Genomic DNA, 27,539 nt, shown 5'->3' on the forward strand with positions numbered 1-27,539 from the left:
CAGCATCAATATCTGACAACAAAACGTGCATATATCTGATACGACTCTATTTCTAGAGGTAGGTAAGACGTGTCAGATATTTTTGCACGCTCCGCTGTGGCAGATATTAACCCCTCGTATGCGGATGCACGGATCCGTGTAAATTTTAAGGCTATCTTTTTGTGTTTTTTTTAATCAGCAGATTTTGCTCTTATCAAAACAGATGAGACTAGAATCGACTACTTTTAACCCCTCCCGCATACGAGGGGTTGATACCACAATAGTAATATTTAAAAAAACATAGCAACATTGTAATATATATTAACTGTTAGCTTTGTAAGCCCTGGCGTTTTCGAGGAAGTCATGGTATTTCCACTCTTTGTAGTTCATAATATGGCGTCCATTCATAATTGTGTGAACCATTATTTTGGCATTGTATTCTAGATTGGTCAGGAGCTGTAAGAAAAAAGTCTGAGTTAGCTAACAATCGACTTCTTGCATCATCTCAATATTTTAAGCGGGAAATTAAAAAAAAAAAATATACATAAAATGTGAATTGTACTGAAAGGGATGAAATTTATATGGGACCCCCGCTGAGAGACCTTATCGGACAAAAAAGGGGTTACTAAATTAAACTCGTCACACCATTAGGAGCCTCCCCCCCTCTTCCCCGAACTCTTGACGGATTAAGACATGAACAAAAATTTGGGGGCGTTGGGGGACTAATTGATGACCCCAAGATTCTTTAATCTTCGGAGTTATTCATAAACACTGCACGCGTAAAAAAACATAACAGTCGAATCTCTATCGCGTATTGGATTCCTCTATTTTGGCGTCTAAGGTGTTCACTAAACTACTCTCTACTTGGTAAATTAGTACTTACTTTGGGTGTCAACAAGAAATATTGCGCGTTGTCACATTCGGTGGTGGCCTTGACGAGCAGCTGGAACATCTTGCGTTCGTTGATCGGGTCCATGCCTTGGTTGATCTCGTCCACGCATCTAAACAGGACAGCTTTTGTTGATCATAAAGTATTAAACACGCAGTGTCGTGAGTGCCGCGTCAGCTGCATAATGTTGTGAGTGCCGCGTCAGCTATATATGACGTAATGTCGTGTCGCGTCCGCCGTATAATGTTGTGAGTATCGCCTCAGCTCCGTTATGTTGTGATTGCCGCACCGGCTGTATATTATTGTGAGTACCGCGTTGTGAGTTTAATATATATTTTTTTACGCGTCAGCTCTGTAATGTTGTGGGTGCCGCGTCAGCCGTATAATGTTGTGAGATACGCGTCAGCTGTGTAATGTTGTGAGTGCCACGTCAGCTCTATAAAGTTGCGAGTACCAGGTGAACTCTGTAATGTTGTGACGCATCAGCTTTGTAATGTTGCGAGTACCGCGTCATATGTATAATGTACCTGAACGGCACCATGGTGAGTCTCTGAAGCGCCATAAGGTACATGGCGGTGGAGAGGGCTCGCTCGCCGCCGGACTGCGCGTGCCGCGTCATATGTATAATGTACCTGAACGGCACCATGGTGAGTCTCTGAAGCGCCATGAGGTACATGGCGGTGGAGAGGGCTCGCTCGCCGCCGGACTGCGCGTGCCGCGTCATATGTATAATGTACCTGAACGGCACCATGGTGAGTCTCTGAAGCGCCATGAGGTACATGGCGGTGGAGAGGGCTCGCTCGCCGCCGGACTGCGCGTGCCGCGTCATATGTATAATGTACCTGAACGGCACCATGGTGAGTCTCTGAAGCGCCATAAGGTACATGGCGGTGGAGAGGGCTCGCTCGCCGCCGGACTGCGCGTGCCGCGTCATATGTATAATGTACCTGAACGGCACCATGGTGAGTCTCTGAAGCGCCATAAGGTACATGGCGGTGGAGAGGGCTCGCTCGCCGCCGGACTGCGCGTGCCGCGTCATATGTATAATGTACCTGAACGGCACCATGGTGAGTCTCTGAAGCGCCATAAGGTACATGGCGGTGGAGAGGGCTCGCTCGCCGCCGGACTGCGCGTGCCGCGTCATATGTATAATGTACCTGAACGGCACCATGGTGAGTCTCTGAAGCGCCATAAGGTACATGGCGGTGGAGAGGGCTCGCTCGCCGCCGGACTGCGCGTGCCGCGTCATATGTATAATGTACCTGAACGGCACCATGGTGAGTCTCTGAAGCGCCATAAGGTACATGGCGGTGGAGAGGGCTCGCTCGCCGCCGGACTGCGCGTGCCGCGTCATATGTATAATGTACCTGAACGGCACCATGGTGAGTCTCTGAAGCGCCATAAGGTACATGGCGGTGGAGAGGGCTCGCTCGCCGCCGGACTGCGCGTGCCGCGTCATATGTATAATGTACCTGAACGGCACCATGGTGAGTCTCTGAAGCGCCATGAGGTACATGGCGGTGGAGAGGGCTCGCTCGCCGCCGGACTGCGCGTGCCGCGTCATATGTATAATGTACCTGAACGGCACCATGGTGAGTCTCTGAAGCGCCATGAGGTACATGGCGGTGGAGAGGGCTCGCTCGCCGCCGGACTGCGCGTGCCGCGTCATATGTATAATGTACCTGAACGGCACCATGGTGAGTCTCTGAAGCGCCATGAGGTACATGGCGGTGGAGAGGGCTCGCTCGCCGCCGGACTGCGCGTGCCGCGTCATATGTATAATGTACCTGAACGGCACCATGGTGAGTCTCTGAAGCGCCATAAGGTACATGGCGGTGGAGAGGGCTCGCTCGCCGCCGGACTGCGCGTGCCGCGTCAGCTGTTGCAGCTGCTCGGAGGTGCGGAAGCGGACCATGATGGAGATGCCGTATTTGTCGTAGTCATTCTGTAAACCCAGAGTAAATGTGACAGCTTGATAATAATGCTGTTTAAGGGTCGATCAACTTTTTAGGGGCTGTTGTTCGGTCCTCGTAACTCAGGAGACATCATTGATACACTTTAGTGAAATGTTTGCAATGTATACTAAAAGCATCCTTCCTTTGCTTAGGAAATGAGCCATGAAGGAATTGCCTTAAAACTGTCACAAATCCTAACTTTTAGTGGCTTTTGGTGGTAGGTGGTGGCCCCATAAAAACATATTTTTAAAAAGTCACCCAAGAGACGTTGCCATGTTGATTGACCCTTAAAAGCTAAAGTTCCCACGGCTAAATGCAAAAATTTCAGCACAGACACTGAACTTATTCTAAATATTTACAGTATGGCAAAAAGTATCAGGAGAAACGTTTTTATTTATATGATAGGCGGCAAACGAGCAGGTGGCGCACCTGATGAAAGAATCACCGCCGCCAATGGACACCCGTAACATAAGTTGAATCACGGATAAGCTGCAGGTTCTTTGAGAAGAGACTAGAGATACTCAAGTATAGTTTAGTGCTACTTACGTCGTTCCCAGCCCTGTCCAGTTTGACCTCGCCCGCGCACCCCATCTTGGCGAACATCTCTCCGAAACTCTTGTCTATGTCCCGAAGCAAGTTCTCAACAGGCGGCAGCCACTGCGCACTGAAAATACACGTTAATTTATATTATCAGTTGTCCTATTCCTTCGTTGGCACTATGAAAGGCGCCAAGCTTATAGCGCATCTAAGCCAACTATTATATGTATAAGATCTCATGTACCACGTAAATCAATTATTAATAATAATAACAATCATTTAAAGAAATTGACATTAAATTTCCCTGTCCCTGTTTGACTTGTCACTATTGTACCGTTTTTGTCAAACTTAAAACGAAAAATTGCTAAAAGTGGCTCCGAAGCGGTAACGTTTCGTGTGCTCTGCCTACCCCATTTGTGAATACAGGCGTGATGTTTGTGTGTGCGTGTGAAATTAAATTTAAACATAAATTGTATAGACATTAAATAATTCATCCATAAGATATACCAATGTGTCATAAATAATTAAAAGTAAATCCATACTAACATTTTAAATGCGAAAGTGTGTGTGTTTGTATGTTTGTCCGTCTTTCACAACGAAACGGAGCGACGGATCGACGTGATTTTTGGTATAAAGATAGTATGTGGGACATAGGCTACTTTTCATCTCGGAAAAATGCACAATTCCCGAGGGAACAGCGCGCGATAACCGAATTCCACGCGGGCGAAGCCGCGGGCAAAAGCTATAGTATTTTAATAGATTGACATTCTATACCCTAACAGGGTGTCATGTACCTACCAACTTGTAAAACTACCATCTAATAGTGTAATGAGTTTTTAAATGAATAAATGAATATAAATAAGTAAAGCCTCAGTTCTGAAACTCATATGGAAGATATTTGAGGATTCACTCTGTAAATAATACAATGTAGAAACAAGATAACACTTTTAGTTCGTTCGATAGACAAAAAATCCTACAGTCGTCTCTAAAAAACCAAAATAAACCCTTAGTAAGGCGTAAATACTGCGCGGCAGGTTACGAGTTTTTGTTTGATAGATGTTTTCTATCACGTACGTTACATTTTTAAAATATGTATTTGTTTTAGCAATACGAAGAAAAATACCTAAAAGCGCGCGTTCTGATCTGACCAACTTATCTTAAACCGCTATGCTTCGCCCCTATCCTCCTCCCCCCCTTTTCCCCGATATCCACATTGATCAGCTCTAGAAGCTCTGTAGCCCCTTAACTAAAATAATAAAAAATATTAATATTATGGTACCTTATCTGGTTCATTTTGTGTTCGATCAATTTGTTGCCGTCGCTGTGATTGTTAACGTCCGCTTCCAGTTTCTGTATCTCTTTTTCTCTCTCATCATACTCTTTTATCACCTAATAATAAAAACAGTGCAATGTCAATTCCTGACTCTCACATGCTGAGCAAAAAACATGAAATATAAAAGTCTTTGTAGATATTGATATATTCTTTACTATCGTAGAACTTTTTTCTGTCCTATCAGCAATAGTTTCCGCAGCGCATGCAATGAAAGACATTCAGTCTGGTAACTGGTGCATTTTTACCCTCATTTATATTCTCACTTTAAAACGTAGATTGAGAAGCTCCGTTCTAATAATAAGTTGAAATTGAATTAAAATACACTGTATTGTTTACTAAATAATTACTTGCTACGTACTTGTTCAGAATATTTATTTTGTCAGTTTGGATTTGCTATAATAAACAGTTTTAACAAATTGAATTATGTATGATCTGGTTGGCTGAAAGATGATTAGTATGTAGGTACGCAATATCAAACAAAATGCCATAATTAAAAATTACGTGCTAAAAATAAGAATAATTATAGTTTTAGTATTTCATTATGTTGAGGGTAGGAGTAAACCGAGTGTTCACCACGACTGTTAGTTATTAAGTCAAACTACTTTTGTAAAGAGTGAGATACTGTTTAAACCAATAAATTATTATTATTATTATTATTATTATTATTATTATTTTATGTCAAAAAATTAACACCTTTGGTTACATTATTGAAGTTTTAGTAAGGATGCCTAATTTTGTCTATTAATAATTATAGCCTATGTTACTCAGGGATAATGTAGCATTCGAATGGTGAAAGAATTTTTGAAATCGGTCCAGAAGTTTTTGACTTTATTCGTTACAAACATCCAAAAACACAAATCTGTACAATATTAGTACCTATATATAAACAAACTGTAGGCAGCCAGATACACTACAGCTTTGTCACTATGAGTTATACCTGTTCGTCTCCCTTGTCCATACAATCGACCCTGGTCTGCAGTTCATAGAAGTGCTCTTGCAGCGGGCCCAGGTCCGAAGGCAGTTGTTCAAACTGCGCGTTATAGGGGAACCCTGGAGTGCTCGGCAGCGCTTCGCTCCCGCACGCTTTCTTGGCCTCTAGGAGCTTGGCTCGAGCATTTGTCTTCGCGCGGGATAGGTGGGCGGTTATGTTCTCTAATGTGGTCTGGTGGGAAACATGTTAGTTTAATTTAGTGTTGACAATACGGTTTAGTAGCAGTACAGAAGCCACAGGCAAACTGAATCACGTAACGGGGCAGAACCTTTGCTACTATGTTGTCATCTCATACTTTTACAATACAATATAAATAAATAGTAAGTCGATACAGAAAACAGGTACACAGAAAGAAAATTACAAGGTAAGCAATAGCCTATCAATCATAGTGAAAGTGATTATTAACTTGTTTTTTTATTATTATTCTACTGGATGGCAAACGAGCAAGTGGGTCTCCTCGTGGTAAGAGATCACCACCGCCCATAGACACCTGCAACACCAGGGGGATCGCAGATGCGTTGCCAACCTAGAGTCCTAAGATGGTATACCTCAAGTGCCAGTAATTTCACCGGCAGTCTTACTCTCCACGCCGAAACACAACAGTGCAAGCACTGCTGCTTCACGGCAGGATTAGCGAGCAAGATGGTGGTAGCAACCCGGGCGGACCTTGCACAAGGTCCTACCACCTGCAAAATTGGTACATGAATCAGTTCGTTCGACGGTAAAGGCGTGGTGCACCCCCCATTTCCCAGCCCCCGAATTCTAGAAGCGAGCGCGTGGACTAAAAAAACCATATTATAAAACAAACCTTTGCATTATTCAAATCTCCCTTTAATTCTCTTAGCTCCGATTCTTGCTGTACTATGGCGTCTCTACTGATTTCCAGTGATACCTAAAACAATAAAACAATTAATAAACTCAAGGCTCACTATTGTCATTCTGTCTTCGATCCTTAAAAAAAAAAAACTAAATAGTGTGCAACCTTTCCAGATTATTTAACTGTCGGATTAAAGGACAGATAACCTGGTTGTGTAAACAATTCTACTCTGGGCAAACTTCTTTAATATTTTCGGTTATTTAATAAAATCCTAGTAATATTTATTTCTTTTATGTCAACAAATGTTGTGTTTGATTTTGATATTATAAATGCGAAAGTTTGTGTGTATGTGTGTGTATGTTTGTTACTCCTTCACGCTAAAATGGCTGGACGCATTCAGATGAAATTTGGTAGGTTGATAGCTGGACGTCTGGAATAACACATAGGCTACTTTCTATCCCGATATTCCCACGGGATAGGGATAAAATCTCGAAATAACAACCGCTTAGTCATGAAATTTCGTACAGTTTTGTACAGTTGTTCTTAACACAGCCTCACAGAAGATCACGATATAAATTTTGGGATTTCAATTGTAACTACCTAGTCTTGTATGAAATACCAAAGTTTCCCTCATGATGAATTCTCAGGCAACCGCCATTGACAATACCTTCCAGATCTCCCCGTTGAGCAGTTTGTTCTGCAGTGTAGCCATGATGCCCTTCAGCTCTTGATGCAGCTTGCACTGCTTCATCACCACATTCTGTTGCTGCTGGCGACACCTGCACGTAATCAATTTCATTTAAAAACCCCCGACATTGTCATTTCAAAGTTTAATGTGGAGTTTAGTCCGTAAGCGTCTGGTGAGCAATTCCCAGATGAGTCGGGCATGCTGCCGAGACCGGCTCGGCAGTATTCTATGAGTATTCTCCACCTCCCTCGAAAGAAAAAAAAAGTTTAATATCTCAAAAACGGAACCGATTTTGATGAAACATGTCTAAGAACCATCGATAGATAACTTGCTTTCAAATATAAAAACGCATCCAAATAGGTTGACCCGTTTCAGAGCTACGGTGCTACGGACAGACACACACAGAGCGGTCAAACTTATAACACCCCTCTTTTGCCGTCGGGGGTTAATAAAATCAAAAGGTTTTGTATGAACCTTGAGTCACAAGATATCTCCATGTAAAACAATAATTATTTTTAAATTTCAATATTTTTCCACTTGTGTATCGTTTTGGTAGTCAGCCTTAATGTGGGCTAAAAGGCTGGGATTTTGATGATATAGATGATGTTTTAAGAGGTTTAATAATAATAATTTATTCATTTATTCAGACAATCACATCCGTTTTGTTATTAAAAAGCATACAAATAAATGTCAGTTTAAAATGAAAATAAAAATAACTGTAGTTGGTACTCATGGGCGGTTATAATTTCCCATCAGCTGACCCACTTGCTCGTTTTCCTCCCTCTCATAATTAAAAAAAAACTGATCATACTTCTCTCTTTCCTGCTGTATGTTAAAAGCTGGTTCGTTCTCTATTTCCTGCACCTTTTTCGCTTGAAGTCGTATTTGAACAGCGATTGCTTTGAGCTAAAATAATAAAAAAACAATAATAATATAAACGTCACACATACAAAGTTTAATCAATCAAAAAGGAACAGTTTGTATGTAGTTTTAGTTACCTTTATTTTGTTTTTATATTATACAGGCATTGTGAAGTTTTAATTTATAATAATAATAATAATAATAAACATATAACGAGACTATATTATACAAAATTAAATGCATTGATGTATGGATAGGATAGCAATACATGAACAATTTAACATTTAATTTCACTGTTGCTATTTAATTTCCTTGCAATCGAAGTGAAAAGCAGAGTACCTATAACTTATTTACAAAACACATTTTACCCTCGACTTCATTATCAATTCTCGCCTGCGGATCGGTGCATAGAAACAACTCAGGTTACACAGTCACGTATCTGACACACCGAAGCGTGCATTAATATCTGATACGACTCTATTTCTAAGGCCGATAGGACAGTGTCAGATATTTTTGCATGCTCCGCTGTGGCAGATATACACGTATAATGCAGGTGACTACAATCTATACTCAACGCCGTATTTAGATTCCAAAAAAGTTACCAAAAATGGCCGAACGTCACTGTCACAAGTGTCATTATCATTGTGACGTTCCAGATGTAACCAACCCATGCACATTAATAAAAAAATAGTCTTATAATATTTTGTTTTTATTTAGACCTTAAATGGGTACCGGCAACAGGAAACTTAGCAGGGAACAAAAACTCAAGAACGGAAATAACCACGAGTATAGAAAGCATTCGATCAATCCAAACGTCAGGCCATACTACGAATGCGAAATTCGAACTTCGTAACTTGCCATCCCGCTGACGCTTAAGCTATTTAATACGAGAGTCAGGGACAATACCAATACAATACGAACTTCGATTTTCGAATTTCGTGGTAGTCCCCCAGATGCCGAATGAAGTGACAATTGAAAGATGTCATCGTGGCCCTGTGGCCGCCATGTTTACCATAGTTTTCCATAGCTACGTGATTTGTTGTCAATATTTTTATGTGTATATCAAAAATATCAATAAATAGTATATACGCAAATTATGAGATTAATAGTATCCAAATGTTGTTTAAACCTGCAGTATTACCACTGTAATATGAACTTTTCTTCTACAAAACAGTCTCAACCATAAATCTGTTGGTGAAATTAATATTTACATTAAATTTTAGCTTTACGATTATGTATAAATAATTTACTTATGTACATTATTTAGAAAAGTTTAAACTTACCGATGCAAAACTTTTTCATTTTATTGACAACACATGAGTAGTTTTTTGGAATCTATATATGGGGTTGAGTATAGGTACTATTAGACATACCATTTCAACATTATCCGAGATCCTCTTCCGCTGTGTGTTTAGATCGTTGAGGTTGCTTTCCAGCCTGGCAACCTTACTTGCCAATTCCCCGATCTTCTTGACGCAACTCGCAGACTTTTTCTCGAAGTTTGACAATCTGAGAACAAACAGAAACCGACCAGCTTAGACCCGTAACTAAAGTTGTGCAATTCGGTCAAGGCCAGTTAAAACTGTGCCAGTGAATACTAAGACAACTCAAAAATTAGTGTTACTTTTCAGGAGAGCTATTCAAAGCTTTTTTAGCTTAGAAGGAGGTTTCACTAACTGGAACATGATGAAAAATAAGCGAAAAGTAGCTTAAAAGTAATAATTTACTCGTATATTGAAATACTCTTATCTGACACTAAAATTTTCACAATTGTTTTAAGAGCTAAAAACATGGAGACTAAATAATATTTTTTAAATCAAATAAAAAACTATATCGTTTCAAATAGAGTTGTACTAGTATCCACTGGAAATACAGAAATAATTAATGGTGAAATATCACTTTACTCTTATCTGTAGATGTCATTTTCCCTACATAAGTGGATAGTGAACTATATGTATAAATAATGCACTGAAAACATGTAATATAGAAAAACATACGATTATTTACTACATCAATAAAATTATCTAACTATTTTTAACGCTTTATTTTTTAAAGCAATTGTTGTCATATCCATATTATGCATATCGTTCGACATTATTTTGACGTAAATTGCATCCGTCATCCGCCATGGACACCAATCCGCCATGTGCCCTAGGCCCCAACTAAGCAAAGCTTGTACTATGGATACTAGGCAATGGATAAACATACTTATATAGATAAATACATACTTATCATTCCAGCCTATATACGTCCCACTGCTGGGCACAGGCCTCCTCTCACAACAAGAGGGCTTGGGCCATAGTTCCCACGCGGGCCCAGTGCGAATTGGGAACTTCACACGCACCATTGAATTGCTTCGCAGGTTTGTACAGGTTTCCTCACGATGTTTTTCCTTCACCGCAAAGCTCGTGGTAAATTTCAAATGTAATTCCGCACATGAATTTCGAAAAACTTAGTGGTGCGAGCCGGGATTTGAACCCACGACCCTCTGCTTGAGAGGTGATATGTCAAACCACTAGGCCACCACGGCTTCATACATACTTAAATACATGTTAAACGTACAAGACCCTATAACAAACATTCGTATTATTCATGAACTAAAAGAATTTCTTTGCTCACCCGCGACCTTATGATGGCTACATTTATGCAAGATATGCGTGTTCATGCAGTTCTTCCGCCTCCACACTGTAAGTACACACAAATAAAACCAGCAGATATTTATACAAATATCTGCCCCGGCCGGGGATCGAACCCGGAACCTGTATTTAGAATCCATACTAATATTATAAATGCGAAAGTGTGTATGTTTGTGTGTTTGTCCGTCTTTCACGTAGAAACGGAGCGATAGATCGACGTGATTTTTGGCATAGAGATAGTTTATGGGCCAGAGAGTGACATAGGCTGCTTTTTATCCTGGAAAAATGCACAGTTCCCGAGGGAACAGCGCGCGATAACCGAATTCCACGCGGGCGAAGCCGCGTGCAAAAGCTAGTAGAATAGAATCAATTAATTTAGTGTAAAAAAGTTTGTTTTGTATTGAATTGTATTTTAATACTAACTGTTCCCTGTAATTCTCCAGTTCCTCCATGTCGACGGTGTTGGCGAGAAGTCTCGCATCACCGATCTCCACCGTCGAGTTGGACTTTGCGCCGCTGTATGCAGACACGCGGACAGAGAAACGATGGTTCTCTGTAACAATAATAACGATTAGTGGCCAATGGAAAGCAGGATTTGCAAAAGAAATTGAAACCTTAGGGCGGGCCCTAGACCTACAATAACATTCTACAATACATTTTATTGTCACTTCTCCCTTCGTCTATGGTTTTAATTTTTATTTTTTTTTATTTTTCTCCGTCTGACTGGGGCAAAGGAGCTGGCTCATGCATACATGTTTATTTAACGTTTGGGCTACACAGAAAACCAGCATTGCTGCACATAATGTGCGGCAACACATGCTGAGTGGAGACCCTTTTTGGTATCCTGCCGTGTCACCAAGTAACATAGTTTTAGTGCTAGTTCTAGTCTTAGTTTTAGGTGGTACTTTTGGAGCCAAAATAAACCTTTCTTTCTTTCTATTGTACAATTAGATCGGAAAACGCGCCGAATCCAAACGACAGGGCCGGATTTAAAGGTCTGGAGGCCTTGTACCTTGTTCCTGTCTTCTGTTCATTGTGGCAACTGAATAAATGCGAATATCTAAATTCTCGCTATAGGAATAGAAAATGTAAGAATGACACTTCATACTACAGCATGAAAATGGGAGCCATCTTGTTTCAAAGTCAAAGTCAAAATATCTTTATTCAATTTATGCTATAACAAGCACTTATGAATGTCAAAAAAAAAATCTACCACCGGTTCGGAAAAACCTCTGCTGAGAAGAATCCGGCAAGAAACTCAACGAGGTATATATATATTTTTTTAAAACAGATTTACAATATTATTAAATGATATGTATACATCACAAGTATTAAACACAACTTTATTTTTAACACAGTAGGTTCGCTATTTGAAGGGATCGCTAATGCCGATCGGAATTATTTCCAAATATCCCTGTCCATGATATAATCATTAACTTTATAATACGCCTTTGATATTAATGTCTTCTTGACAATAGATCTGAATTTTGTACCCGTTTCATTTATAATATTTTTTGGAATTATAAAATTATAAAAACGTATGCAATTTCCCAGAAAAGACTTTTTGGTTTTAGCCAGTCTGTAAGATGGAACTTTAAGCTTCCCTGATTGGAATACAACTCACAGCCGTTTGAATTTTACAGTTTTTATTCGTTACATGCTTTAGGTCGGACAAAACTTTGACTGTGGATCAAATTTTTTACATGCAAGGTAGGTTTGAAAACTCTTAAGGTCTATCTCGATATAAGGTCTATGCAAATTAAATGTTATTATAACGGATAACTCACGTGTTAAACCGAGTTTAGCGCCACCGCGCGGCGCGTAGTGTGCGTGTTGCGGCAGCCGCCGGTTCGCGTGCTCCTGAGAGGAAGGGCTACGAAATAGCCCGAAACATGTCGAGCTAAACTCGGTTTAAGACGTGAGTTACCCGTTATAATAACATTTAATATGAGTGAGTCTCACGGTAGTTTCATGTTCAAAAAGGTCTATGCAAATAACCAATCATGATTATTATAGTTTTAATCACTTACCAGTGAAAAACAATCTAATGTTGTCAGGTACTTTAGAGCTGTTCTTGTAGGTATGGTTGTTGCCTATAGGTATGTTATGTATGTTATAGTTCTTGCATAGATAGCGTATGATCGGGTCGGGCGCTGATATAGTGTCCACCATGTACGTGTAGAAACCGAGGTAGCTGAAAAAAAAAACTATATAATTATACAGTTGAGGTCAAATATATCTTTACACTTTATTAGGGTTCCGTACCCAAAGGGTAAAAACTAATCTCTTACCATCAGGAGACCCACTTGCTCGTTTGACATCCAGTCAAATAAAAAAAAACCCTATTACTAAGACTCCGCTGTCCGTCTGTCTGTCACCAGGCTGTATCTCATAAACCGTGATAGCTAGACAGTTGAAATTTTCAGAGATTATGTATTTCTGTTGCCGCTATAACAACAAATACTAAAAACAGAATAAAATAAATATTTAAAGGGGGCTCCCATACTACAAACGTGATTTTTTTGCCGTTTTTTGCTCGATAATAATAACGGCAACAGGTAGATGCTTGAAATATTCTAATATTAACTCTAAAAATAAATAATTTAATTAAAATAAAACAAATATTTAAGGGGAGCTCCCATGTGAATGCTTTTTTTTGCTAATGTCTAATGTTGTATAGATAATGGTACGGGGCGCGACATATTTTGTATAAAGTTGTCAGAAGGTTTACAGTGACAAGGTACGAAAGTGAAAAGATGTTTATGACCACAACCATACATAAAACATAGGAAATCATTTATTTATTTATTCTGGAGAACCAAGAGCTTATACAGATTACAGATTGAAGAACTAAGAGTGCAATTCAAAACACAAAAGTGAACTACCGTTTATATCTTTTCCATTTCATATTTGTATGTTACAGCCTAAATTGAAACGTGCACAACTCTGCGAAACATTTCAATTGTGTATGACGTAGCCGTAGTTCCCACGCAGGTCCAGTACGGATTGGGAACTACGCCTCAAGCCCTCTCATTGTGAGAGCCTGTGCCCAGCAGTGGGACGTATATAGGTTGGGATGATGATGATGATGATGATGATGATGATAGCCTAAAATTTTTTTAGAGGCCTTAACCTTTTCGCCGCCACGTCAAATACAAAAGACATCACCCATACGCCACGCTTCTATATTGCAATGCCTAAAATTGAATCATAACGCAATGAGGGCTAGTATGAATTCGCCACTAGAGGCGCTAGTGTAGCGTGAGGTCTCCGAAATGTCAATCTCATAGTTTTTGGGTGAGCTACGCGGGTTTATTTATAATTAGAATAATTTTGTGAATATTTTGCAATATCTGAAATTAATTATGGCAAATATGCGTTCCGGGGCAATGAATGTCTGTGTTCTGAGACAGTTTTGTCTTTCGGAAAACTTTGTCCTCCCTTTTTTCCGACCAAAACGGGGACTATGCAACACTGCGGCATGCTCTATATTTTTATGGTACGGTTTTAAGGTGTACTAAATATGATTTTAATCTAAACTTTGTTTTCACGCCCGTAATAACAGACTTTGAAAGCCATACTTAAAAACCTCACGCAACAGTGCGCCATCTAGTGAGACAAAAAATGATAGCCCTCATTGGACGAAGGTTGCTATTGCATTGAAGTAATGAACGTATATATAGGTCGTTGGCGTCCAAAAGGTTAAATGCACCTATGTGACTGCCTGCCTCATTGGTAGACTCAATGGCCACATCCATCAAACACTTCTCCTGCGAAGTCCAGATTCTCTGGCTGCAAAGGACTGCTTGATGAACCTGTATATTTGTACTGCATCTTCCGATCTTGCAACTCAGAATAATATTCATTGCCTCATTGAACAGGTCAAATACTTCTCACGGCTAGCCTGAATTAAATAAAGATATATTTTGACTTTAATGATGAGTAAAGCAGTTGTCTCACCGCCGGCGAGGAAACGATTGGCTATAGACTATTTTCTCGCTCAAGAAACGAACAAAAGATATAAGATCCTGTGTGAGTAGGTATAAGAGACACATATATTAATAGTTGATCGCATGCTGTTCACAGTGCCGCCGAGAACTCGCTCTTACATATTTTGCCGCAGCGACAAGAGCTATAAAACTAGCTCAGCGATACTCGCTCAGCGATGTTAGCTTGGCCGACCTTGGAGTAATCGCCCATCGCACTCGAACACTCGCTTACAGCCGAGCGACAAAACTACACTCGCTTCCCGCTGCTCGCCCACTCGTTTCTAGTTACTCGCTCTACTCGCTTCTCGCACACCGTCGGCGGTGGGAAAAGTGGCTAAAACATGCCCTAAGGCCTATGCTGTGACTGACCTGAGAGCGCTGATATCGTTCTGCTGATACCGGAAGCTCCCCCCCTCGCTGTGCACGGCGTTGACCCTTTTGAGCCCCCCCTCCTGGCGCACCTTCGTCAGGAACAGACTCATGTCCTGGCTGCATTCGAACGTGAAGGCGAACAGGTCTCGGTTGGCCACCCTGCTCTCCAAGTAACGCGCGAACTTGGGGTCCGTGAAGTTGATCTGAAAGTAACATTCATGTAAATAATCATTTTTTCATCTCTCCTGTTCGGAAAGTTTAATTTTCATGGGTAGATAACCGGGTGGAAAATTGCGTTTTCATCTCTAGGGTGGAAAGTAATTCTTTTTTAATTTTTCGGTTAGACTTAGAGTCCAAGATAATGAGGGCTATCGTTTTTTGTCTCACTAGATGGCGCACTGTTGCGTGAGGTTTTTAAGTATGGCTTTCAAAGTCTGTTATTACGGGCGTGAAAACAAAGTTTAGATTAAAATCATATTTAAAACACCTTAAAACCGTACCATAAAAATATCGAGCATGCCACAGTGTTGCATAGTCCCCGTTTTGTTCGGAAAAAAGGGAGGAAAAAGGTTTCCGAAAGACAAAACTGTCTCAAAACACAGACATTCATTGCCCCGGAACGCATATTTGCCATAATTAATTTCAGATATTGCAAAATATTTACAAAATTATTCTAATTATTAATAAACCCGCGTAGCTCACCCAAAAACTATGAGATTTGTCATTTCCGAGACCTCACGCTACACTAGCGCCTCTAGCGGCGAATTCATTCGCGATAGCCCTCATTGAGTTACGTCAATGACACTTTTTTTTCACGTTTCCTTGGTTGTGACCAACTCGATTTTTTTTTAATCGGCCGTGGCAAGTGGCCATTCGAAAAGGTACCGTTGGAGGTTGGATATAAGTAAATTCAATTTATTATTATTCTCATTTTTTTTGTAGTATTTTACTTTACTCACAGTCGAAATGAAAAGTAGAGTTTCTAACTCGGATGGAATTACCCATTTCCCCTCTAACTATTGGCGCTCTCACTTCGTTCAAGCGCCAGAAATATCTCGGGTGAAATGGGTCACTTTCCGCCCTTGGTTTATCAATCTACTATTTTTCTCGCGAATATCGGCTCGCATACTTATTGAAAGTCCGAATGTAATGTTTGTCAGAATGATCGTTTGTCATAACTCTTTTTTCTTTGAATCCAATAGTTCAGAAGTGATAAAAAACAAACCTAATGTAACCCATGGTTTTCTATATGATTTAAAAATTTCAGAAAAATTAAAGGTTTCAGTGGGAAAAAAAATTATGACAAACGATGATTCGGACATCGTGAGGAAACCTGCACAAACCTGCGAAGCAATTCAATGGTGCGTGTGAAGTTCCAAATCCGCACTGGGCCCGCGTGGGAACTATGGCCCAAGCCCTCTTGTTCTGAGAGGAGGCCTGTGCCCAGCAGTGGGACGTATATAGGCTGGGATGATGATGATGATGATGATTCGGACAAAAATTACCCGTGCGAGTGTCGCCAACCCCCTGTGATGTCGCGACGCCCCTGTGATGTCGCGACGGCCCTTGGAGTGTCACGGCGACCCGTGCGACAGTGTCGCGACCCCCCTGTGACAGTGTCGCGACGGCCCTTGGAGTGTCACGGCGACCCGTGCGACAGTGTCGCCAACCCCCTGTGACAGTGTCGCGACGCCCCTTGGAGTGTCACGGCGACCCGTGCGACAGTGTCGCGACGCCCCTGTGATGTCGCGACGGCCCTTGGAGTGTCACGACGACCCGTGCGACAGTGTCGCCAACCCCCTGTGACAGTGTCGCGACGGCCCTTGGAGTGTCACGGCGACCCGTGCGACAGTGTCGCGACGCCCCTGTGATGTCGCGACGGCCCTTGGAGTGTCACGGCGACCCGTGCGACAGTGTCGCCAACCCCCTGTGACAGTGTCGCGACGGCCCTTGGAGTGTCACGGCGACCCGTGCGACAGTGTCGCGACGCCCCTGTGACAGTGTCGCGACGGCCCTTGGAGTGTCACGACGACCCGTGCGACAGTGTCGCCAACCCCCTGTGACAGTGTCGCGACGGCCCTTGGAGTGTCACGGCGACCCGTGCGACAGTGTCGCGACGCCCCTGGCAGCGTGTTGTAAGCGAGCGTACCTCCAGCATCATGGGCTCGTAGACGTTGTGTTGGAACATGTCGCGGTGGTCGCGCAGCCACAGCACCGCTTGGTACGCGTCGGGGCTGTACCTCTGGAGCTCCTCCAAACGTTTGTCGTCCACGTTCTCCAGCTGACGGATTCTGAGAAAGGAAAAAGGTAAGGAACTTGGATACTACATATACACTGTGTTATGAAATAAATCGAGAATAAATTTAATATTTTCTTTGCTTTGAAAGCTAAAAAACAGCGGCAAAAAATCTGGCCGTCAAATGTATGCAGTAATAGGTAATTTTGTATGTAGAGTGTTGAGTTTTGGATATTTTGTCCCGTGGAGACCCATCTTAGAATTACATTATCGGCATTTTTGTGAAATTGCAGGTGGTAGGACCTTGAGCAAGGTCCGCTCGGATTGCTACCACCATCTTGCTTGCTAATCCTGCCGTGAAGCAGCAGTGCTTGCACTGTTGTTTCGGCGTGGAGAGTAAGACAGCCGGTGAAATTACTGGTGCTTGAGGTATCCCGTCTTAGGCCTCTAGGTTGGCAACGCAACTGCAATCCCCCTGGTGTTGCAGATGTTTATGGGCGGTGGTGATCTCTTACCATCAGGAGACCCACTTGCTCGTTTGCCATCCAGTCGAATAAAAAAAAACAATAAAAAGACACGTCAAGATCGCTTACCTTCTTTCTAATGCTAAAAAAATGAAGTATAGTCAATTAAATATTACAAAATGGCTCGATGGTATTAGCAAAGCACCTACTTGTTCTGATAGGACCGTATCTGCGGCTTGACATTGTGGTCTAAATCGAACTCGGCTTCTAGCCTCTGTTTCCTAGAGGCGTCGGCGGCCGCGTTAGCGCTAGCTATTAGCCGGTGGAGCTCGGCTAACTCTTCCTTAACACCGTTCTCTGGAACATAGAAATGGAAACATTTATTCGGTATTCGCAAAAAATTTCAAAGCATACACACGACAGACAATTAAAAAAAAACAGCAAGTCAGACATACAAAAAGCTTCATTAAAAACGATAGTGAGAGAAAAAATATTTAGGAAGAAATGCGAATGGAAATTTGGCTGCAAGGAAATAACGATTCAGGTAAATCGATCTAACCAGCCTGTAAATCGTTACGATGCGTTACAGGGGCGGCAAGTGGTTTCGAACCACGCGTTACGTCAGTTTTTGAAAAAAAAGTTCGTGCTATGTCCTCAAAAGTGGGAAATTCGCATCATCAGTTGTTGTTCCTTGGCGTATAAATACTCCCATGCTGACTTGCCAGCGCACCTATGCCAAAAAAAATGCGAACGAAATTAGGAAAACGGCTAACTAGAAATAGTCATTTGGGTGTTACGTAACGTTTAGGGAGGGGGGTAAAAAAAAAACGTTACGGCGCGTTACTTGGTGGGGAGGAAGGGTCAAAAATCTTCAAAAATTGCGTTACGTGATACTTGAACGGCCCTAGGACTAGGACATATCCGATATTTTTGCATGCTCCGCTATGGCAGATATTAATACAAGTGGCAGATAGTAATACGAGCAAGTGTGATCAAAACATAGTTACCAACCGTTGCCTGCTCTCTCTGCCAGCTTAGCCTTGTCCGTATGCAGCTTGTCAAGTTTGGCCCGGGCCTCCAGCAGCTCCCTCTCCCTGTTCCTATGGTGTTCCACTCTCTCCAGCAGCCGCGCTTCGATATCCTTTATCACGTACTCCTGCGCCTTCACGGAGTCTATCGATTTTTCGAGCTTTTCTTTTAGATTCCGGACTTCTCTGGCCTGTAATAAAGTCCAAATGTAAGTTACGCAGAGTTTTGTTACAGAATAAACCGGGAAAATAAGTATTTGGCTTGACCACAGAGACAGAGACGCCTCGCGCTTCGTGCCTTTTTTTATTACAAAGTTCATTATAAAATTATATCATTATTTTCATTAACTATTAAATGAGGGAAATTTATAGTCTAATAAGTTGATCAAAGAATAATGAATTAAAACTAAACTACAATTTCAATGAAATCGGTTCTCATAGGGGTAAAAAAGAAACTTATAAAAAAAAAAAACAAAATCAAATTAACAAATAATTCTATTCCACTAGGGATCAGTGGTAAATTTCTAAATCGTTCGGTTTTTTTTTTTAATTACTGATTTATTCGTTTTTATTCCTCTTAGTGTCATTCCTGTGTACAGTCGAAGAAACTCGAAAGAAAGAAAGAAAGTCGAAGAAACTGAATCACATACCATAGTGGGACCTTTTCATAATCAATTTCACTATAATTTCTTTGGCAGATGTATGGAATGTCAATGTGACATCAGTAGCACAAAGGTTCCACCCTAGCACGCAATTCAGTTTCAGCGAATCTACAGTCAAACCATTTGATTCCTGACCCACCATAGAGCATTCTCACAGAAAGTGACTTCATGAATTCCCTTGTCAAGCAGGGTTGGAAAAAATCATGATTATTTGCAAAAATTGTATAAATCGCGATTTATTGAAAAAATCCTAATAAAATCCGATTTTTTTGATTTTTTTCAGTTGTCATAGTTTTAACAAAAGTTTTGCGTAAAACGGAACGCGCTCTGAGAAAAAGGGAATTCCCCGCGCGGTGTTTAGTAAACGGCGCGCGGGAAATTCCCCTAAAATATCTCATTCATCCAAACAAGCTTTCGATCGTTCCTTTCAGTTTCAGTTTTCATTGAACTTGTTTTTGCTGTTGCTGTTGGAAAACTGTTTTTTTTTTTGTTTAAGAATAACGATGACAATTACATTGATTGATTTTTAACCAACATTTATGACAATATAAAGAGAATTGATTAAATCATTGATTTTTATTGAAAAAATCAATCAAGCAATGCAATGTCACTATGACTTTTACTACAAAAAGGTTCCAGGTGGCTCGATAGTCCGTGGATTAACTGTACAATTACCGCATTTATCTTCTGCTGTTCCAACTTGCCGATCCCACTCCTGGCCTTCCCGAGCATCTTCTCCAAAGGGTCAATCTTCCTCTGATGCGTTGCCACCAACTTCGCAGCCATATCTTTATCATTCTTGTATTCTTCCACTTTCTTGAAAAGCTCTTGATACTCCAACCAGTATTTTTTCCTTTCGCACATGGCTATCTCTTCTTCGATTTCCTTGCGTTGCTGCATTGTATCGATGATGACTTTTAATCTGCAATGATTTGGAATTTTGGAAGGTTGAAATTATACGTTGACAATTTCGTATGCACATCAAACCATTTGATTCCTGACCCACCGTCGAACGTTCTCACAGTAATAGGCTGTTTCACCATCCACTGATTAGTGTTAACTGGCGGTTAGGTGTGATGCCGTCTCTATTTGTTTTGTTCGAATAGACGGCATCACGTTTAACCGTCAGTTAACACTAATCAATGGATGGTGAAACAGCCCTTAAGTGTAATAATAAATTCCCTTGTTAAGCAATGCAATGTCACTATGACTTATCTACGAAAAGGTTGCACAGTGGGTCACGATTCAGTTGGTTCGAGTGCAGGTGGTAGGACCTTGTGCAAGGTCCGCCCGGATTGCTACCACCATCTTGCTCGCTAGCATCTCGCCTGCCGTGAAGCAGCAATGCTTTTGTGTTTCGGCGTGGAGAGTAAGACAGCCGGTGAAATTACTGGCACTTGAGGTATCCCATCTTAGGCCTCTAGGTTGGCAACGCATCTGCAATCCCCCTGGTGTTGCAGGTGTCTATGGGCGGCGGTGATCTCTTACCATCGGGAGACCCACTTGCTCGTTTGCCATCGAGTGAAATAAAAAAAAATATCCACAGGTTCAGTCTGACTGAAGTCTGAACTCACCTCTTATTAAATGATTTGTACCAGAGAACTCGCATCTTAAAGCAACTTTAGCTCGACATGTTTCAGGCTAATTCGTAGCCCTTCCTCTGTGAGCAACGCGACTCGGAGGCTGCTGCAACACGCGCACCCAGACGATCTAAACTCGATTTAAGACGTGAGTTATCCGGTACAATATGATTTTAATATGACTGAGCCTCACTGTATGTTCAGAACCCACCTCTCATTCATCCGTTTCTTCTCTTCCAGCAGCTGCGCATTATTCTGTAGCCTCGTGGACAGGCCGCGGTGCTCATTCCTGCACTTGATGAGCTCGTCCAGTTGCTCCACACTCTCGCTGCCGCCGACCGCCGCGAGTGTGGAACGGAGGAGCTGCTGCGGGTCCATTTTGGAGAAATCCTGGACTCTGTCCTGGGGTAACAGCTGGCAGAGGTTATCGACCTGTAAAGAGAGATAGCTTGTTGAAGTGGCAATGGGCAGGCCATGTAGCACAGAGAACAGATGGCTGTTGGAGCTGAAAAGTTCTTGAATGACCGCGGATCGGCAAGCGCAGCGTAGGACGTCCACCAATGAGATTCTCGGTGGATGAAAGTTGCTTCCAACCGAAGCCACCGGAGGTCTATGGGGGCTAGTGATGTAACGAATGTCAATGTGTGAACATTTGCGAATACGAATGCGAATATCTGCTAACGACATTCGCGAATGCGAATATTCAGTTTTTCGTTCTGGCGCCAATTATCTATGGCAGTTTCGTTCGAACGAAGTGCGCTCCGTTTGTATTTTGTTACGAGAATTACCGAGTTTATACGAATGCATCGCAAAGTAAATAAATAAATAATACCAAATTATTAAGTGAATACTGATAATGTGGTTTATTTATTTTTTGTTGTATAAAAAACAAAAGAAATTAATGTATTTTGATTTTATGAACCTAATATTATTTAATAATTATATTTTTTTCTGCAAAGAAAAAGTTTCTTTGCGCGATAGAATCCGGAATACGGAAATTCGTCGAAGAACTAAAGTCACTGACATAGTTGGAAAAATATGCAAATTGAAGTGGCAATGGGCAGGCCACATCGCTCGAAGAACAGATAACCGTTGGGGGAGAAAAGTCCTCGAGTGGCGACCACGAACCGGAAGACGAAGCGTTGGCAGGCCTCCCACCAGGTGGACTGACGACATCGTGAGAGTAGCGGGAAACCGGTGGATGCAAGTGGCGAGTTGTCGTTCATTGTGGCGTTCTAAGGGGGAGGCCTTTGTCCAGCAGTGGACGTCTTCGGGCTGATGATGATGATGATGATGATTTTTTTCTGATATTTATATTCGCAAAACATTCGCAGAAATTTTGCGAATGCGAATGCGAATATGGAAAAATAATGCGAATATTCGCGAATTCGAATGCGAATATTCGTTACATCACTAATGGGGGCATATGCCTAACAGTGGACGTCCTACGGCGGATATGACGACGATGAAAGAGAGAACAGCGTGTAATCATATGCAAGTTAAAGTAACAATGGTCGGGACTCGCTCGAAGAACAGATACCCGTTGGGGGAGAGAAGTTCTGGAGTGGCGACCACGTACCGAAAGACGAAGCGTTGGCAAACCTCCCTGTTCCCCTATTAAAACGAATTGGATCTTAGGTACCATCCACACGACGTTTTTTTGCGCTCGTTTGTATGAATACAAACGCAAGTCGAACGCTCAGCTAACGCAAGGAAGCCGGCACGTTTTAACCTTACACTGGATCCTTGCGTTTTAAGAACGCATTTGTATCGCGTCTGTGACTGACTAGTGACTGAGTTCTTAGCAACAAATCCCTCACGATCAGTGTTGCCAGGTATTCGGTGTTCGGTATTTTTAAATATTTATTCATTAATATAGTAGGATTCTTCCTTAAACCTAATTTATACCTTACTGCAATACAAATAATATTTAAATTCATGTAAGGCGCCAACCAAACTCTTACAGCGGTAAGGGTAAGCGGCTATAATTTTTACTCCATTCCATGCCATGCGTTCCGTTCGTTACGTCTATAACTTTGAAACGAAAATTGTGTACTATCAACCAAATAAGTGGTCTACCAATTTTTAAACAAATTCCTATCAAATTAACATGTCGCTAAAGTCGAACTTTCAAGTTGACAGACACGTCTATTGGCATTATTGTTTTATGACAAACAAACTATTATCAACTTTAGGGTGGTAAGCCACATATTTGTCTGATGGTACCTGTATGTTCATAGCAGCTATGAGCTCCTGCACTTGCTTCTCCCTGACGGTTTTGTGGTCAATCTTCCACTTAGTGACGTCTCGGAGGTCGAATATGCGCGTGATGATGACATTTCTCTCGCCCACGTCCTGGTACAGCTCTATGTCTATGGTGGCTTCTTCGCAACCGCTGCGCACATACTCTGAAATCTGGAACAGATTATATAATTCATGTACAGTCCAACCATTTCAGGGTCTATATCGACTGGTCGACAATTAGTTAGTCATAATGTAATGTTATCGCCGTGGTGGCCTAATGGTTTGACCTATCGCCTCTCAAGCAGAGGGTTGTGGGTTCAAACCCCGGCTCGCACCTCTGAGTTTTTCGAATTTCATGTGCGGAATTACATTTGAAATTTACCACGAGCTATGCGGTGAAAGAAAACATCGTGAGGAAACCTGCACAAACCTGCGAAGCAATTCAATGGTGCGTGTGAAGTTCCCAATCCGCACTGGGCCTGCGTGGGAACTATGGCCCAAGCCCTCTTGTTCTGAGAGGAGGCCTGTGCCCAGCAGTGGGACGTATATAGGCTGGGATGATGATGATGAATGTAATGTTTGGCATAACTCTTTTTTTCTCTGAAACCATTTCATTTTCAGAATTGTTATACAACAAACCTAACCAAACCTAGAGTTCTACAGGATGACCATTTAAAATTTAAGAAAAATGTATGGTTACATCAGGAAAAAAAATTATGACTAACAATAATTATGACAAAGATTCCATTATGACTTATAAAATTATGGCAGTTGAAAGGATCCCGATTCCTGACCCAGTGTAGAACATTCTCATAGTAAATGACATAATGAATTGCCTTTTCAACCAATGGAATGTTGCTATGACTTTTTCTGGGTCAAACATTATTCAGTTGGTTTGATAGTAGAGCACAGGTTCCTAAACATTTTTTTCTCATAGACCACTTTCAAAGTTTTACTAAAATAGAACCTCTGCTGCTATATTTCTACTATGTTCCCAAAATTCCTAAAGCCTCCATTTTTTTCACACCAGCATGTAGCCCCATCTGGTCTCCTGTGCAGCCCTGGGGGTCCACCTGGACCGCTTTAGGAACCTCTGATGTACAGTCAAAACAGTTTATAGCAACACTAGTTATAATGACATATCATGAAAAGTCTCAACATGATCTTATACACCAAATTAACATTGGTTATAACAACCAATTCAATGGTGTGTGGTGTGTGAACTGTGAAGTTCCCAATCCGCACTGGGGCTCGAGCCCTGTGCCCAGCGGTGAGACGTATATACAGCTGGGATGATGATGATAACAACCAATTAATGTGTGTTTAGCAACCAAATATTGCTGTCCCTTGGTGTTATTATAAACAGTTTCAAGTAGTTTCAACTGTAGTTTCTATTATGTAAAAAAAAATGTTGATTTGCTTCATTAGTTTCAGCGAATACCTGCTGCATACAAACCATTACAATGTTTACCTCGGATGTATAATTTTCGAAAGCCATAATAAAATGTTTGTCATGATTTTTGTCAGTCGTATTTTTTATTCACAGAAACTGTTTCTCAGAAATTATTAAATGGTCATAATTGTAGTACAGTCAAGGGCAAAGATATCAATACGGCCAAAATTGCATAAATATGTATACACAGCCTTAATGTTAAGTGCATAAAGTCTTGTATACATAATTTTGTAACGTTGGCCGTTTCAATATCTTTGCCCTTGAGTGTACCTCATTATAGTAGTGCTTGTGTTAATCAGATATTAGAAAAAAAAAAACAGATAATGATAATCATGCACTTAAATATACTTATATGATAAATTGATAATCATATGCCCCAGTCTGCTGGATGATAATAACTTAAAGCGTGCATGAGATAATTATCTTTGTTTAAAATATTTAACATGCAAATTCAGAACGATTTCTGGGTTCGAAATAAATGTACTGTAATCAATTAGATGAAAGAAGCATTGGTTGGAAGGCAAAAAAAGATGGTTCAATCCCACTACATACAACATGGGCGGTGGTGATCTCTTACCATCAGGAGACCCACTTGCCCGTTTGCCATCTAGTTGAATAAAAAAAAACTAATATTATAAATGCGAAAGTCTGTTTGTTTGATACCTCTTCATGTCTTATCCGCTGAACCGATTTAAGGGAAAGAAATAGAATAGTTTTATCAGTGCCGGTTTTAGCACTTCCAGCGGCCTGGGCGAGATTTCCACGGCGCCCCTAAATTTTGGGAATTTTCTAAAGGGTGTAGGCTTTAGGCGCCCCTTTAAGTCCAGCGCCCAGGGCGGTCGCCCCACCGCGCCCTACCCTAAAGCCGCTACAGTGCAGGATAGCGATAAAAGAATTCTATGTGGACGGAGTGGCGGGCAACAGCTAGTGACTTTATAAAAATAGCAGCAAAGATGGAGGAGGTTTTACCCTTGGGGACCAACTAATATGGATAAAAAAAGCTACATTAAGGGGCTGTTTCACCATCCATTGATTAGTGTTAACTGACGGTTAGGTGTGATGCCGTCTCTTTTGGTTTTGTTCGAATAGACAGAGATGGTATCACATTTAACCATCATTTAACACTAATCAATGGATGGTGAAACAGCCCCTAAATAAATAAAAATAGATTTGCAAAAGAATTTATAAAATTGTGATGAAATGTAGGAAATTTTAACAAAAATGGAATCATCAGGACAAATTCTCTGTTTCTTTGTAATTTAGGTACACTGGGCTTGAACCCAGGACTTTCTGCTTGAGAGGCAATAAGTCAAACCACAAGGCCACTACGGCTTAAAGAGGTTTATTGTTGCCAAATTGCTAAAGTTCCTAAATTACAAAGAAACAGAGAATTTGTCCTGATATTCAAACCCAGGACTTTCTGCTTCAGAGTAGTTGAGAGGCAATAAGCTGACGCTGAGGTCTGAGCTTGCACCTCTAAGTTTTTCAGTATTTATACACAAAATTAAATTTGAAGTTTACCATGAGCTTTACAGTGAAGGAAAACATAGTGAGAAAACCAACATTGAATTTTTGTGATTTTTCATTTGTAGAGATACCTCTCTTGTGACAAAAAGGCAGAAAGTAACAGAAAAAAAATATGGGAATCAAACCCACTTCCTCATCATTCCATAATACATAGAGGTATATTAAACTATACAATTAAAATTAACAGCTGGACACTACTGGAGAAGAGTAGCATGCGACAGAACCGAATGGAAAAGGTTGGAGGAGGCCTATGCCAACAGGCACGCTGAACTACGAGACATTCTTTAACCAGTTTTTTATAAATTTATTATTATTATTTTCTCATGCTTGTGGTTCAGAATAAAGGGCTTTATTATATATTAAACTATACCAATACTAAGCAATTAATTGAATTGATATGCCAAAATTCTTCTATAACTTGCAACAACATTATTTATGCGAAGTTTGTGTACATTACAACAAGCACCATGAAATGATTCTTGATAAAAAAAACTCTGTCATTTGACATAAGCTTTCTTTTTCTGTTATTTTGGTAAAGCAAGAAAAATAATAGTAATAATCCCAAGTAGGTATTTCCTGAAATTTTCTTTGAACAAACAAGTTTGAACAAGCAGTGTATTACAAAACAAACATGAATTAACCTCAAAAGTAAGTGACCTTTTCATGTACCTAATTTAGATTCGGGGACCTATGAAAAACCAAAATAGGTTGCGTCAAGGTCAAATTTATTGACCATTTTGTTACGAAAATTTACAGTAGTGTATATGTAGACCAGTAGGTTTATAACCGATATAGTACCAAACATCAACGCTACATTATTATTATTTTTTCTTACTTTCTTAGCCCTTCCGATAACGCTTGTCTTCCCGCACAAGCCAAGTATAATGGCACACACAAATGTTGATTTACCGGTACCATTTGGGCCAATAATCAGATTCAAGGAGCTCCCAGGAAACAATTCAACTTCTTTATACGTCCTGAAATTAATAAAGCATTTTAACGGCACTATCGGAGGCACATTTTGATGAAAGGAAATGGCGCGTAAATATTAACACGAAATACACTTACACAAAGTTTTTTAAAGCTATTCTGTAAATAGAGCCGGCTTTCATGCCTGCTGTATTGACTACTTTTGACATTATTCACTTTTTATGTCTCATAATAATTAATTAAAAGCTTATGTTCTTTCGAACGAACCCCACAAACATAACAGAACACAGAAAATGATCTGACTGAATCATTTTTCGGGGAATTTATTGTCGTTTCGTTTTGTCATTTGTCAGTCAAAAAGTGACAGT

At 40.9% G+C, this 27,539-nt stretch overlaps 1 protein-coding gene across 1 annotated transcript; it reads right to left on the bottom strand.

Moving 5' to 3' along the window:
• Positions 1-27,487, bottom strand: LOC141440479 (structural maintenance of chromosomes protein 5-like). Its single transcript, XM_074104998.1, has 21 exons — positions 27,310-27,487; positions 27,077-27,218; positions 23,244-23,432; positions 21,229-21,449; positions 20,113-20,359; positions 18,759-18,966; positions 17,957-18,104; positions 17,197-17,338; positions 15,045-15,250; positions 12,717-12,880; positions 11,110-11,239; positions 9,424-9,559; positions 8,001-8,095; positions 7,169-7,280; positions 6,493-6,576; positions 5,631-5,855; positions 4,640-4,749; positions 3,370-3,487; positions 1,501-2,813; positions 863-980; positions 1-435 (listed from the first exon to the last, which is right to left on the bottom strand). Exons 1-21 carry the CDS (start codon positions 27,378-27,380, stop codon positions 301-303), a joined length of 4,314 nt encoding a protein of 1,437 aa, XP_073961099.1. The 5' UTR covers positions 27,381-27,487; the 3' UTR covers positions 1-300.
• Positions 27,488-27,539: the final 52 nt, after the last annotated feature.

This window comes from Choristoneura fumiferana, chromosome 22 (genome assembly GCF_025370935.1).
Source record: "Choristoneura fumiferana chromosome 22, NRCan_CFum_1, whole genome shotgun sequence".
NCBI lineage: Eukaryota > Metazoa > Arthropoda > Insecta > Lepidoptera > Tortricidae > Choristoneura > Choristoneura fumiferana.